Below are 16,759 nucleotides of genomic sequence, written 5' to 3' on the forward strand. Positions count from 1 at the left end.
CTCAAAATGGTTCCACTTTACCATTAAAAACCTAGTTATAATGGCTAAAGCCGTAGCTTCATCATCAGTCACATGATAGAAAAACTGTTCATAATTTTCAATGGTTTAGTACGGTCTGGAAATTAAACAGACCTGGTTTAAGTCCTTGTCCCACTACCTGAGAAACTACTTGTGACTTTTGGCAAACTAAATGATCTGCCTGATTCTCAAGTTTTGTCATCTGTAAAACTGCGTATAAATACCTATTTCTAAGTATTATTTCAAGGATACCACAAATTTATATATGTATAAAAACACCTGATACCATGTCAGCTTAAGTAGATACTAAATAAATGTTAATTTTCCTTCCTTAATTTAGCCAACTTAACCACTCACCTATCTTGTATGAGATACTGCATATTCAAGTCATTGATTACAAATGGATTCCTGAGTTTTGCATAGGCAACTGCCTTGTCCAGTGGAAATCCTAAGAACACATATTATTAACATATTCTGTAGAATCTCAAGATAAGTTGACATCTATAACTTAATCAACTTGAATTTATGCCATTTCCTATAAAAGACTAATTTCATTATGCATGTAACTGCTTTCTTTAGAAGATAGAATAATAAATACACAAAACTTGATTTATCTTGTACTAGTAAATAAATCTTATTTTTTCTTAGTGAATTTGATAGATAAGGCACAGCAAGCCAGTGGTTACATAACCCAATTTAGAGCACTGACATGTTAGTTGATGCCTGATTATTCAAAGTCACCTGACAGAAGGTAAGACTACCTCATACACAAATAGAAATCTATATATAAATAAGTGTATCACAATCACCTGGTGATTTTTAAAAAAAATTATATAACTCCTCTTCTTCTAACGATATTTTGATGCATATACATATAAATTAGCTGATAATTCAAAGAAATTAAGCATCTTCAAAAACAGCAAAAGAAAAATTAATTTACATTCAACAGATATGCTCAAAATATATGAGCAGAATCATGCTTGCCGTTAACTAGGTCAATAACACAGCAGAAATTAAGTCCTTACCATTTCTAGACTTCGGTAAAATTACTAATTACAATGAAAACAAATCAAATGGCAGATATAGTAAGAGATCTAAAAAAAAAATCTAAATAATTTTAATGATTATACTTCACTCTCTGTATTAACACTAAAAGACTCCAATTTTATCCATCAACGTATAGTTTATGATTAAGAATGGCAGTATACCATAGATGTTAAGAGCATAAACCAAGGTTCAAATCCTAACTCCATCTTTATTAGCTATGTGACCATGGGCAAATTTATTTAATATCTCCAAGTCTCTGATTCCCAGCTGTAAAGGGGTATTTTAACTAAAAGGGTTTTGGGGAAATTAAATATAATACTGTATATAAAACACATTACAATACCTAGCATAATAAGTGCTCAATAAATGTTAACTATTATTATTCCCTAAACAACAATATTTTAATAAATAAGCAAAAGGGTAACAATCATCAGGCATACATAGCTTTAGCATTTAACTATAGTATGCTACAGTGTAACTGTGAAGACACCGTATTTTGTAGCATTATCAGAATAGTTAGTAGAGGAAGGAAGTGTTAAAGCCTACTGAAGTTAAAAAAACAAAAACAAAACAAAGAGCTATGGTCAGTTAAAAAAAAGATTTAATCCTAAATTCCTCTTAGCTTTTAACATTTAATTAGAAGTACTCTATACCAAGAATCAATGGGCCACAAATCACAAACCCATCTAGTGTTATAGACTCTTAAGAATTCATCACTTACTGTAAAGATGTCTCAATGTCTATGGTTTGAAGCCTTGTAACAGAATTCAGGAAATAAGAAATGCCTATACAGTCATTACCCTGCTTTTGTTGCTGTTAAAGAGGCAGCATGTGGGATATGACCTTAGGTAGTATCTAGTTTTTACAAGCAAATAACTAGCTTTAACTTAATAAATAGGAAGAACCACGTGATAGTAAGGGAAGAACACCTTACCATCAAGGATAAGCAAGTTTTAAGATCCTCTAAAATGAATGACTTCAGTCTGTAAAGAAGACCAGGGACTTGACTTCTCTATGAAATTATGAAAATCAATATAGTGTATGGGAGCACAAAAAATCTTAACCTGCTCCATCCCCTTCTTGCTGAAGGGGATGCTTTTTAAACACCTAACTAAAGTGAGACTTTAACACACCTGGAGGCTACATTAGTTTGGTAACAAAAACGACTTAATATGAATACATTTATAACTGAGTGCATATCTTTTAAATTAGAGCTCTTAATGAAAACTCAATTCACAGATTCTTAGGCTATAAATTTTCAGACATACACTTAATAACTTTTGATTAGTGGACTTTACTTTGAAGAAATACTTAAGCTTAATTGATATTTCAGTTTGATTTATAAAAGACAGCAAGGAAAATATAAAATTCAAATATTAAGTTCTTAAGAAATAAAGCATGAATATGTATTGAGGAATGATAGATCATCTTCTATATGGCAAAATATATGGGCTTATAATATTTAAAAAATCAAGAATTTGTCCTAAGAAACTTACAGTTGTAAACAAAGACATACATTCAAAAAGTTCATCACAACCTTATTTTTAATAGTAAAAATTGGAAACCATCTCACTTTTAGGATATTGGTTAAGTATGATATAGTACTTAATGATATAGAAGGGGAAAACCTCTTGATGTAATTAGGTTAAAAATTAAATATAAAATTACATATACACTATAACACTAAATGTGTTTTTAAAAAATACACACAGAAAAAAAGATTGGAAAGAAATATATCAAAATGTTAATATCACTTATCTGTGAGACTAGGTGAGTTTAATTTTATTTTTCTATTTTATCTATTAGTTTTATAGTTAGAAAGGATAAAGAGGTTTCCCTCCCTGTTTTACTACCTTTAGAATGAAAAGAAATAAGACAATCACACAAAGGCCAGTTTTCCACTGGTTCATTCAAAATAACATCTTCTTCAAATACTACTACTGTGATATATTTAAATAAGGAGATCCGTTCAAGAATTTCCTTCATTGGTTTGGATTTGGATTTCTTTGCCATGGAACATATTCCAACCACAATCTGCCTTTCTGGTGGCTAAAACAGAAAGAAAACAAAAAATCAGGTTGACTTGATAACAACTCCAAAGTACAGCTATTTTAAATCTCTGTCAGAAGTACATAAAGTATGTGATAAATCAATAAAAGTGACACATTACCTGAACAGGCATTTTTCAAGATTATATTGTTATAATAAATAATAATAGTTTTCTACAAAGGTCTGGAAAAATTTTTTTAAAGTTTCAGAACACTGTTACTATTTTCATTCAGATTTCAAACTTAAATACTTCCTTAACTGTGTCTAGCATTTATTTGCTAAATAACAATTTAGCAAATTATTAAATTGCTAAAGGAGCAAATAAGGCCTAAAGGGCCAATAGGAGTGAGATAAAGAATTCTCTTGCCTAAAATAAGATATTTTCACTACAAAGCTATGCAGTGTTAAAATATTTTTGTAGATTGAGCTTAAATATGAGTTGGTCACCAATGACAACTTAGAAGGAAATTATGGAGAAAGCCACACTGCTAAACAGAGGTGTCTATGCTCTTTGACACCCCAATCTTCGTACTCAACATTCCTAGTTTATAGTGTTGCTCATCTCTGGCACCCTTGCTACAGCTCAAAGGCCATGATTCAGCCTGAAATTTAAAACGCAGAATATAGAAAACTTATGAGTAGCTCATGGGTTTATAAAATTACTCAAGATTCATTCTGAGGTCTTTGCTTTCAGGTACTTTGAGAGTTTTATCAAATATAAAGCTGTGTCCAGTTTTCCATTTCAGTTCTTTTCTCTTCTATATTTATTTATTTCATATGACATTATAATCTGGGCCCAAAAGTGTTTTACTAGACCGTCTCTTATTATAAATCTAAAAATAAAACAGGGCAACATCTGAATAATTCTTCTTCTTTATGCTTAGCATTATTCCTCTCACTCATATGAAATTTAGAGTTCAAATTGGTATTGGATTTGATGTTACCATCAAAGATTGTAAATTAAAAAAAAAAAAAAAAAAAAAAAAAAAAGATTGTAAATTCTAACCTCCCTGGGATCTGCTGTCTTTCACCCTCTGATCACCTACTTTTATGTTCCCTTATTCAATTCTTTCCTGATCAAAAGCCTCAGCATAGCTCATTACGATGTTCCTTAAGTAGATTTCCCCAGACAACAAGAGTACTCAACCTAACGTCTTTGATACCTTAACAGAACAATCTGGAACAAATCATTTTATCAATCTACAGGTCAAATGAACCAAATCAAGCTCCTCAAAATGTGAACTCAATTTATTTAGTACCAATATTCCAAGAATTATGCTAAGCACTGAAGAGTTACATATACAGAAACTACCTGTCATCAAGCACTTTGAATCTAACAGGAAACACAGTAATCATACAGTACATAGTGATATACAGAATAGAAGTATATAGTCAAGGTATAGAAATGGTATTGAGGAAAAAATGTTCAAGTTTCTCATGGGGAAAAGAGTAAGGAGAGGGGGAAGACTGAACAACATGAAATCTGAGGTTCTGAAGAATGAAAACTGATTCACAAATTATCCAAAAAGGAGGGGTATTTCACAGAGATAAAGAAGTACATACAACAGCAAAGAGGCATGGTACAAGATGGAAGATGTGGGAAATAAAAATCTGATATTGCTAAAACATAAAAGGTAAAAGAGAAGAGAGACAAGTACAGTTCTAGACATAGGAGAGAGATAAAAATCCTTATATGGAAGAAGACTGGACTTGATTTATCAGCGGTGTTCTCATGTGCTCAGAAGAACTCTAAAGAAAAGGAGTAAGCGTAGCAGAGGCAGAATCAAAAGTACTTTCTAGTCTAAGTCAGTTAGAGAAGCTCTGCTTTTATGTTTTAGTTACTGGACTTCTACATAAGACTTTAGATGAAGAAAAGTTTTGGATGGTATGAGAAGTTTGAAAACCATCATTTTTTTCTAGGGGTGAGGTGGGGGGGTGGGATAGATTTTAAATGGGTGACAGTCTGATTTTGCATTTCATATGTATAACTGCACTGTGAAAGGTGTTGTTAAATAACAGTGAAAAAGAATTTGAAGAGTCATCTAATAGCTATTTTGGGTTCATTTTTACTACTTACATCAAGTATAACAGGTTTTTGTTTTAAAACAAAATTCTTTTTTCAATTGGAAATACAAGAAACACATATTTTAAGTTTGTATTTTAAATAGGTTCTCAAAGTAAAGCAATCTCTAATTGTAAAGGGACAAAAATGATGAGTAATAAAAATGTTGAGCTAACATAACCAGAGCAAAATAAACATAATAAATGTGTGTTACTCCTAAAGATCCAGTATGGTTTACACACATACACACACACACACCCGTAGATACTTGAGGTAGTTTCTCCTAGCCACACAGTTTAGACTTCTGAATAGTTAATAAAAGGGGTATCTTCAGGTCAGCCACTACTTGTGTTGACAACATGACAAACTTAATGAAGCTGGTTAAGCAGTTCTTCTTTAATACCTTTAAAATTCTTTATCTTGATGTATTTGCTGTAGCACTTCTACATACAAGGAACCCTTTTGATTTATGGCCCTGATTACTCTTTCTCCTTGTCACTTTTTCTACCTAACCCTGTGTTATATTAGACATAGCAATGAAAGACACTAAATTAGTCATTATTAAACAACTTAGAAATCTGACCTCTAATTGTCTTTCTTGAAGCACTATAGATTCAGTAATGTTACTAATGAAACACAGTATGCTTTTTCAGTTTAAAACTTTCCAACAAATTTCTATATGAAAAAAATGTCTTAATAATTTAAGACAATGGTATCAATTCCCCTTCACAGTGATCAGTAAAAAGCCCAGACTGTATTGGTCTTCACTAAACAAACAACTTACAGATTCATCTTCCTCCTCATCATCTTCATCTGCATGGTGGAAGAAGTGTCGATAATTTCCAGGGCTTATTTCTGTATCCTCAGGTCCAACAAAGAATCTGGGGCCTTCACTCATTTTTATTTAATTTGATATAGATATAACTTAAATGTGATATACTAAAACTGTTTCTAAATAAACAGCATCTGAAAAAAGCATTCTCTCTGTAAGAGTTGACACATGGGTCTGTTGCAGCTTGTTTCTGCTTATACAATCACTTGAAATTGTGATGACAGTTAGTTGGCAAATGTTCATTTGTTCTCAGATATTATTGCTTCATTGTTGATGCAGTTTAAAAGACAAGACAGTGACCTATTGCTTCAGTGAGTTGATATGGCAATCTTTTTACCTAAAATGCAATTAAAAAATTAATTTTGGAGACTGTACTTCAAAATCACTCATGTAAAAATAACTTTAAATGACACTTGTAAAATCATTATCAATAACTTGATATATACCTTCAAATGAAAAGACAGTTTTCCATAAACTTAAGAAATTTAGACTCTCATCCTCAATAATACATATCTTGGCAATTTGACAAACTGATACAAAATAACAAAAAAGAGTACACTAAATTCAAGTCTAAAAATATCTAAGGAATTAGGAGAAAATTATTCAAATTATAACAAAATTACACTAAAAGCTAAATCCCTCGGGCTTCCCCGGTGGCGCAGTGGTTGAGAGTCCGCCTGCCGATGCAGGGGACACGGGTTCGTGCCCCGGTCCGGGAAGATCCCACATGCCGCGGAGCGGCTGGGCCCGTGAGCCATGGCCGCTGAGCCTGCGTCTGCGCGTCCGGAGCCTGTGCTCCACAACAGGAGAGGCCACATCAGTGAGAGGCCCCCGTACCACAAGCAAAAAAAAAAAAAAAAAAAAACTAAATCCCTCTGCACATAGCTCAGTAATATCTGAATAGAATGGAAAAGGATAAAATATAATGTGGATTTAAAAATAATTAACAACTATACACCAATCTGAAATTACATTAAATCAATTTTTAAAAAGGCTTCAATTTGTAAAAGTTCAATTTGCAAACAGGTTTTTTGGGGGTACATAACCATTCTTCATTTTGGTCTCACATATAAATCAACAGAACAAGATTAGAATGAAAACAGGATTTCATTATAACAGCAGCTCAAAGTTTTAGACTCACAAACGCTTTTGCAATATTTTATAATAACCATAAATGGAGTATAACCTTTAAAAATTGTGTATCACTGTACTGTACACCTGTAACTTACATATTATATGTCAAGTATACCTCAATTAAAAAAAAATAAAGCCTAAAAAAAAAAAACCTGTGGCAAATCTACTAAAATCTATGGATCTTCTCAGAAAAAATACACATGTACACTAAATTCTGCAAGCAATTTTATGTGATTGACAGACATCCAAACTTTTCCACAAAAACAGATGCCCATGAACATCAGTTTAAGAACTATCACACAACAGTGATATAACCTCAGAATATTCCTTAGCAAAGCTGTTTACATGTACTTGGTTCCTTGGTCATATTAAAACTAATCACCTACCAAGATGAAACTACATATCAAATACTTTATTAGATTACTGGTAATACAAGAAATTACTTGATTAAATATTCTTAGGAGCTGAATGATAAGCTAGCTAGAACTGCAAAGCATAATGCCAAAAGTCCTATCCCTAAAGATCTAATTCCAGTTTAATTGGTGGCTCCCTATGAAACATTAAAACTAGTTTACCTTGGGCTTCCCTGATGGCGCAGTGGTTAAGAATCTGCCTGCCAATGCAAGGGACATGGGTTCGAGCCCTGGCCTGGGAAGATCCAACATGCCGCGGAGCAACTAAGCCTGTGCGCTACAACTACTGAGCCTGAGATCTAGAGCCCGCAAGCCACAGCTACTGAGCCCACGTGCCACAACTACTGAAGCCTGCGCGCCTAGAGCCCGTGCTCCACAACAAGAAGCCACGACAATGAGAAGCCCGCGCACCACAACGAAGAGTAGCCCCCACTCACCACAACTAAACAAAGCTTGTACACAGCAACGAAGCCCCAACACAGCCAAAAGTAAATAAATAAATAAATTTATATTTAAAAAAAAAAACAAAAACTAGTTTACCTAGCCAGGCAACTACATTGTTATGAAATTTAAAACTTTGTCATTAAAGAATAAAAGCAGAAATAATTCATTTTATGTATCAGTGCTTTTTATTCCTATTTCCCTTGCACTGTTTCATACATAAAAGATGTTTGCTGAAAAAAAAAAATAAAGTTTCCAATTGTTGTAAAACTTGATGGTAGTGAATAAGCTGATCTCAGTTCTTCTGTTTTGTATCAAAAGGCAAACTTCTTTGGTTTCTTTTTAGTTTTTAACCCCTCCCATCCACCTAAAACCAGCCCTAATATTGAATATTTAGTACCAGAAAGGGCATGTGTTTTAGAGTCAGATATACCTATTTAAATCTGTCATTACATAACAAGCAACTTATGCTAGTTTCTCTAAATTTCTTCATCTATAAAAAAGGGGGTATCATAGTACCCTGTAACTCTGTGAAGAGTAAGTAAATGTTTGGCATATACTAAACACTCAATAAACCTTAGTTTCTATAGGCACTCTATAAACCAAGCTCCCTACTAACATAATATAAAATCTAACAAAATGAATATTGCTCATTATTTGTTGACCTAAATCACAAATAACTTTTAACCTATTACAGAAGGCACAGTATTAGGTGCTAGCAATATAAAGTCAAAGTAAACATGAACCTTTTTCTTAAGCAGCTTTAAGGTCTAGAAAGAAGACAGCCAAGTAAATTAACATTTTCTGTTTTAGTGTGATAAGCACACCAACAAAACTACAATAGAAATATGCAATAATGTCTCACTTTTCAGAACGGCAACAGTGGGAGATGTATTTCAGTGCATATAAAGATATATGTTTACTTATATATATATGCATGTAAGTATGTGTATGTGTACACTTTATGGCATGATTTTAAAATTGTACTTTCTTCTAATTTAGGTGCTTTAATGAGTGATAATAATCCTGTTCTACAGAGCTGAAAATTAATTTTCAAAAACTGTAATTTTAGAGTGTTCATCGTGAAAAGTCTAGAATGCATAAAAATGAAAATTTATAAGTCAGTTAATAATACCATGACCCAGTGGCAGAACTACTGGTTGTAGTTCTTAGTTGTGGAATTATTGGGTTGTATTTCCTACTAGTCCCTTTACTCTATATTTTCCCAAATTTTTGAGCTACTTTATCTGTGCATTATGTATAAGTAGAAATCAGCTTTTGGGAAAAAATGTGTATCCTGCACATTTTTTTCCAAGAGTATAAATGAATGACTGATCTGTCCCCTTCTCTTCACTTAGTCAAATTCTGTTTCAGTCTTCAATGCTGCTTCAAATACATATATGTCTTCAAATACATATATGTATGTTCCCCATCTGATTATGGGTTTAGGTCTGAAACCATGTCTCATTCACTCATTTGGAGAGAAACGATAGACAAATCAACAAATAAATATATGTTAGGAAGACCTCCCTAATATGGTGACATTTGAGTAGAAATCTGAATTAATGAGGAAACCAGCCATGGGGTTATATGACAAGAGCATTCCAGACAAGAAACAAACTCTAAAGGCCCTAAAACATAAACATTTGGCAGATTTCACATGATCAAGGAAAAGTAAGGAGAACATTGCAGCTGGAGCAGAGCAAGCAAGTAAAGGAAAAATGGTAGAAAATAAAGTCGGAGAAGTAGCTAAGATACATACAGAGGACTGAGAAGCCACGGTAAGAATTTTCAATTTTATTAAATGTGATTGGATTGCTTTTAAGAGAACGGGAGAAGAAGAAGTAGAGACAAGCTATATTGACAATTCTTTTGAAGGGCTTTGTTATAAGGGTAGGCAAAGGCTTCATTTTTTGTTTTCTCTTCTGATATATGAATGATACTTACAAATACCAGAAATAGAACAGGCTAGTGGTTAATAGTATGGATTCTGGAGCCAAAAACACTTGGTGTTAAATCTTAACTCCAATAGCTGTGTGACATTGAGCAAGTTAATTAACCTCTAAGAGCCTCAGTAAATTGTACCTATCTTTCAAGTTGTTTTACAGATTAAATTATATTTAGAAAGTTCTTATATCCCACCGCTCAGGCAATACTCCATACCAATTTTATCAAAATATTTGGGAGAAAGGCCCAGGTATTTTTAAGGCTTCTCAGATTCTAATGTGCACCCAAGTTTGAGAACCCCTGTACAACTCAAAAAAAGGAGGGGGAGTGTAGAACAATGGAAGTACATGGCAATCAAAACCTGTGTTTGCCATTGTTAGGGGAGCATGCTATTATTACAGGAGATCTGATGACCTGATAAAAAAGGAGACAAAGCTGATGAAGCAGAGTCTTTGTCTTCTTGACCTTGGCACATCGCAAGTACCCAAAACATATTCCCTCACAAACCTTTCCTTAACACTTTCCAAGATTTCTTCTCTGAATCATTCATTTTGCCCTTTGGTCACCTCTAACCTTGGCATTATTTAGCTGTTTTGGTTGTGTACATCCCTTCAAAACACGATAAGCTTCAAGAGAATGAACATTTATTCACCATTGCTACCTGGTATGTACTTAATTTGTTAACCCAGAGCCTCCCAACACATTGCCTCACCATGAATGAATACTTTAAGTATGCCAAGTGTGGCAGCTGGAACCCCCTGGCCAGTTGCCTCCAACACCACTCTCTTCAGTTTCTCCTGGAAACACCGTACAAATACTATCACTTTCTATGAATACTCTAATATGAAAAAAGTTGGGAAGCAGTTATGACTTTGTGATTTAACAATTATTCTTAGCAATCCTGGGATTAGAGATATTTTCCTCGTTTTACAAATGCTTCCAGTACATAGATAAATGTCCATCATTTGATTATAAATGAGGACTTGAAGCTCAGAAAGTTCAAGAAATTTGACTGTAACCACACACCCAATAAGACCTGTAAAAAGAAATCAAATCCAGGTCTGTTTAAACCAAAGGCCATCATGATCACTTAAGGGCAAAATCAGGACTCCACAGTCCTTACCACAGTATTACACATATTAAATAAATACTTATAAAACTAAAAGTATGAAATAAATGTATTTTTTGTTTCCCCTACCCAAGTGATATGTATACTGTAGTACAAGATGAAATTTTATGGGCATGATAGGAAATCCAGGATATTCTAATGAATTGCTATTTCACCTGAACCCCTGACAAACCAAATATACCTTATGCATTTCCACATTATTTAGCATTTCGACCAACCTACATCCTCCATCATGAATTCCAAAACATATAACTGGCCTTAAAGATATTACATTATTCAAGTATCAAAGTTGAGCCTTTCTTATTTTTAAGATTCTTTGTATAGCAGTAGTCCCATAATAAACTGGCTACATCAGAATTATCTGGGACATCTGTAAAAACTCAAGTTAATAGACTTCCCACAAATTTTCTACAGCAGCATTTCTTAACCAGATAATCTATATTTTAACAAATCAAAGTGTAGCCAGGTTTGGTAATCTGTTTAAATTTGTGCAAAAGACAAATACCTATTAAGGCTGATTTCTAAATCTGAAATTAGTATCATGCTATTAAAGTACCCACACTCAAAGCACTGGTTCTCAAACTCTAGAATGCACTCAAATCACCTGGAGGGCTTGTTAAACTACTAAACTAAAAAGTCTGGAAGTCACGCCTTTGCTAACCCCCAAATACACATCAGCACCCTCTTCCATCCTCTATGTTCCACAGCATTTTGGATCTATCTTTACAAATATGTTTCCACTACAGTTACGGTTTTCCTCCCCAACTTTTTATTGTGAAAAATTTCAAATATTCACAGAAATTGAAAGAACAGTACACTGTAAACACGCATATACCCACCACTGGACTCAACAATTGCTCTACCATTTGAAAGTAAGTTGTAGACATCAATATGCGTCATCTCTAAATACTTTACTATGCATCTCCTAAAAATAAGGATATGCTCTTACAAAACCACAGTATCATTTCCACATAAGAACATTAATAGTTCCACAATACTCTTCATATGTAGTTGCATGGGAGCTTTTAGAGAACGAGGATGTCATCTATATATTCCCAGTACTTAATTGGTGCATAGCATAGCACTTATTTGGGTGATGAATAAGTGTTCCACCAATTGTTAAGTTTAATACCCTCACAACTACCCTGCAAGTCGTGAGTTTAAAACTTAAACAGCAAGCTTTGATTGCACAACCTGCACCTTCTGCCCACCAGTTTAATCACCTGCTTTAAACAAACCCATGCAAGTTTAAGTATTTTGGTTTCTGAACTATGAAATTCTGCATCAATACTGAAGCTCCATGAAGACAGACGTCACATCTGTCTGCCTTCAGACACCTAAATAGGCATACCAAATATTTTTCTAATGAATACTTTCAGCTACTGAAAATGTTAGTGAAGAAGTTGGAAGCAATGAAGCACAACGGTAGGACAATGGTAATGTAATAGTTAAGTATACAGATTTTGAAGTATGAAAAACCTGCTTTCTAGTACAGGTTTGTTCAAACGTTTACCAGTAGCAAAAATTTACTAGAGCAAGTTAAGTGAGGCTTAGAGATAAGGCTCAGTTCCTACCTCTGTAAAATAAGAATAATAATCTAATACAATACACCTCATGGAATTGTTGAGAGAAGTATATGAGAAACTATGTAAAGCACTTGGCACACATAAGAACTCAGTGAATGGCAGCTATCATTATTTTTTTTTATTTGCTTGAAACAAAACCTTTATTTTTCATGAAGAATTTTCAGTAGCAAAGCAAAACCCTATCCCACTGCAGAGCAAGGATGCTAGGTGCCTAAGTCAGCAAGGAGGCTTCCTACTTCCACAACTAAGCTTTTCAATACGCTAAAGCCAAGGTAAGTATCATCCACGGGACTCCAAAGGTCGCAAACTCTCAGGAAGTCCTAGTAGATGAGATCCAGTGGTCACCACCCTCGCCCCTTCCCCCTCGAAGCGCGCGAGGATGCAACACTCCAACCGATTAGGGGCGGCAGTGACCTGCAGCCACCTTCCCTACTCTGGAAAGCTGCAACGGAAGGGGCTTTTGGTCTCTTGTAGTGGAGTGGAGAAGCCGAGGAGCAGAAGGACAAAGACTGAGGAATGAAAATGAAAATAGCCATCTCTACCCACAGCAGTCCCCAAACTCGAGACTGCCTACTTCGGTGGAACGAGACCGCAGCCTGGCGTACCAGCCAGAACCTCGGCAGTTCCCTTCGAGCTAAGATGAAACCTCCGGTATCTCAAACCCAAGAAATGGAAAAGGGAAGTAATGGAGGAGAAAGAGAAAATAAGACACGGAAAGACCCTCAAGGCTGTACTGTCAGTCCTCCACACCCACGCTGCCTCTCTGGCACATGCCCCTAGGAGGAGCGCGTGTCTAGGCTCCCCCAGAGCGCAGCAGGAGACAAAACAACTGCCCAGCAGCTGCCGCAAACCTCGGGGGACCAGGTTCCGCATCTTGATTCCTTCGGTCACTGGGCCCGCACCTGCCACGGCTGCGGTCGTCACGCGAACTGCAGGAAATGACCACGCCCATTCAGGCCTCGGTTTCCCCTTTAATCCCCGGGACAGAACTGAGGTGTTCATCAAAGACACTCCAGCTGTTAGCTTGAACCTGGGTCTTCTCTCTTCAATAGCAGCTGGAAGGCCACAGAGAGTTACTCTAGGCAACACTACACCTCGCCGAACCCTGGTCACGCCTCTTCCTCTCCCGCCTCGGGTCTCACAGCGAAACCTCACCGGGAGGAACGATTTCCGGCAAGAACCAAACGATCCGCCCTAACCTTTTCTGACCGAAGCTCCGAGGACCCCGTAAACACTCCTCTCTTAACCACACGGGTAGTTCCGCTTCCGGCAGCACCACATAAATCGCGAGAGGAAGCTTAAATCTTGACGCTTGCGTTTAGGACCACTTCGGTGAGTGGTCGTTTTGGTGTGTTCACACTTGATGATTTTTTAAAATGAGGCGTGAGCTGACAGTAATTTCAAAACCATTCGCGTCAACTAGTTTAAAGAAGGGTTTAATTGACTTTGTGGAGATTGCGCAGGCGCCCTTGGAGCGGGAGGGCCTTGCTTGGGCGTTGCGATGCCCGCGACAGCTGAGCAGAAAAGGGACGTGTTCCGTTGTCGGGCCTAGGGAGGTGCCTTCTGCGTGTGACCGAGTTTTACTTATTGGTCGTTTTCTTGCCTACGCTAAATTTAGCTGGACCTTGCCCTTAAGAATTAGTTAACGAGTAACCCAGACTCTGGAAATGCTCCCTCAGAGTAGCAAATTCAGAAGTTGAGTGCTGCCTTTGGCTGACAGTAAAGAATTCGCCTCCTTACTTTATCATAGTTGTCATTTAATCTTTTGCCCCAGATTAAAATCTCCTGTGGTGGGGAGAAATGCGAGTTTAAGGGAGAATCTTGCCCTGTTGTTTTAAAGGAAAATTACTATCTCTGTGGATGTTCTTTAAATGAGTGTTTCTGAACCAAAGTAGAGAAATAATTTTTAAAGTTTAAATTCATTTATCACACGTGGCTTCATGTTTATGCATATGGAGATGAAGGCGTTTTTGTTAAATGAATTTGCACGTTGAAGTGAAGCAGATTATAGGGAAGTGTATTGTGTAATTAGATTTCCCAGTCGTTTTCGTTACATAAAATTGTGCACTTCCAATTTTTCAGAGATTATAATAGAATAATTCAGAAGTAAAATTAATGATCCCAAGTAAATATGTTTATCGAAATATTACAGATTTTAAGTTTTAAAGTTGGGACATATGCGTGTTATAACCTTTAGAAGCTTAAATTGGGTTTTGCCCTTGGTGAAACACAGTTAAATCCTAATTTTATTTAAAGTGGTACCCAACTGCCTTTATTGCACACACAAGATAAAATTATTAAAGGAATCAAGTAATAAGTATTTACACCTACAATAAGTATTCATTGATTTCATCTAATGTTGTACCAGGGACATAGTGTAAAAAGCTCAACCAAATTTGATCCTGACAGTTCCTCAATTAGGATTTGTAATAAGACACCTGTACTGCCTTTTCTCATCCCTACATATTTTAATACATGAGTAATTATTTTTTTAAGAATTCTTGAAAATATGAGCATATCCAAAAAATGTGTAATGTAATCTTCGTGTTTATAACTCAAACCACTTAATTTACCCTTGTAAATGATACCTTTGTTTAATAATATTTGAGAATAGGAAGATATTTATCTTTGTTCTGAGTATTATAGCCTAAAGCCATTTGCTCATATTAACTATTCCATTGGATGGTTTCTAGGGACCAAATAGTTCTTTTGAAAAGGAAAAAACTATTAGTTCTTTAAGTTATACCTATATATAAATAGCAAACATTAGCAGGAAACGTTTAACCTTCCACTTAGAGGACTATACTTTTTGTGAACTGATTTTTCTTTCTTATTCGTTTTCTATTTCTCCTTGTCATCTGTCTTTAGTGCCAGAACCACAAACTTGTGAACCAAATTAGACTATAAACTCATTATAAAGTATACAACTCTTGATTCTTCTGGGTTTCGTGTTTAGCAGTAAAACATAAATAAACATTGCTGTGAAACATTAATCTTGTTCCATTAATGAAAGGAACGAGATTTTAAAATCTTTTTTTCCTTGAAGATAAAGATTTTGAGACAAGAAAGTTCTCTGCTACTTTGAACAGTTTTATATGGATGATAATAATACTTAAAACATTTTAACAATAATTATATATTGCTTTACCATTTGCAAAGGACTTTTCAAATTCATAATTATCTCATTGATCTTCATAATTGTGAAAAAGGAAAGGTAAGTATTATTTCCTTTGTCAAACATGGATACTGAGACAGGTAACTGTCACATGCTAGAAATTCTGACTCCTAAAAGCCGTACCTTCTTAGACAAGCCCTACTTGTAGTACCATATATCAAAACATGCAAGTAATGTTTTCTGCAGTGAAATAATAGTCACCTTTGGAACGTGTGCCCTTTTTAAATTCAATGCTACCTCTCCTGTCAGGAAATGCAAGTAATTCTTACTCATTTACAAATAGTTGAATGTCCACTGTGTCCTGAATACTATGTGAAACATTAAAAACTAACAAGACCTTCTCATTCCTCATTTATAACCTAAATTATTTATTACAAAAATCACTTTATAACTTTTCTAGCAGAGGCCTGAACCAAGTATTATGAAAGCTGAGGATGACAAATAATTAAATTAGTGTGTGTCAGGGGACGGACCACAGAATTTGAAGCAACAGAGACCAAGGTTTAAATTTAAGTCAGTGGATGCATTCACTAACTGTGTTGCCTTGAGTAAAGTGGATGATCTCTCTGAACCTCCATTTTCTTATCTCTAAAACAGATGTAAAACTAGTACGCGCTCCATAGCATGTTGTGAGGATCATCACAGTAAAGTGCTATATAAATGTTTGCTATTATTTTTAAAATCTGCTTTTGTAGTTATTTTTCAAAAATCAGTTCAAAAAATTGTTTCCTCTCTTTATAGTTTTGGCTTTTCCAGATGTCATAAAAAGACTGGCATATAGTATGTATGTAGCCTTTTGTGTCTGCTTTCACTTAACACAATGATTTTGAGATTCCTCTCTATTGTTAAATGTATTTGTAGTTCCTTTTTGCTGAGTGGTATTCCACTGTGTGGATCTACCACAGTTTGTGTATCCATTCACCTGT

General features: G+C 35.1%; 2 protein-coding genes across 12 annotated transcripts in view; one reads left to right on the top strand and one right to left on the bottom strand.

Moving 5' to 3' along the window:
• The window catches only part of PPIP5K2 (diphosphoinositol pentakisphosphate kinase 2), a 75,713-nt gene extending 61,902 nt beyond the window's left edge, over positions 1-13,811 (bottom strand). For 2 of the 10 annotated variants that reach the window (XM_032626776.1, XM_032626768.1), the window contains exons 1-4: positions 13,561-13,697; positions 5,961-6,345; positions 2,919-3,114; positions 376-466 (exon numbers count right to left, since the gene is read on the bottom strand). In XM_032626776.1, the coding sequence (XP_032482667.1) occupies positions 376-466; positions 2,919-3,114; positions 5,961-6,074 (401 nt within the window). In that variant the 5' untranslated portion in view covers positions 6,075-6,345; positions 13,561-13,697. Of the gene's footprint in view, positions 1-375; positions 3,115-5,960; positions 6,346-13,560 lie in introns of all 10 variants that reach the window. The other 8 variants (XM_032626770.1, XM_032626772.1, XM_032626773.1 and 5 more) reach the window with 8 other exon arrangements.
• Positions 13,812-13,871: 60 nt separating this feature from the next.
• The window catches only part of GIN1 (gypsy retrotransposon integrase 1), a 28,920-nt gene continuing 26,032 nt past the window's right edge, over positions 13,872-16,759 (top strand). The window contains exon 1 of one of the 2 annotated variants that reach the window (XM_032628437.1): positions 13,872-13,990. The gene's annotated coding sequence lies outside the window, so the exon portion shown is untranslated. The remainder of the gene's footprint in view (positions 13,991-16,759) is intronic. The other variant, XM_032628436.1, reaches the window with a different exon arrangement.

This window comes from Phocoena sinus, chromosome 3 (assembly GCF_008692025.1).
Source record: "Phocoena sinus isolate mPhoSin1 chromosome 3, mPhoSin1.pri, whole genome shotgun sequence".
Classification (NCBI taxonomy): Eukaryota; Metazoa; Chordata; class Mammalia; order Artiodactyla; family Phocoenidae; genus Phocoena; species Phocoena sinus.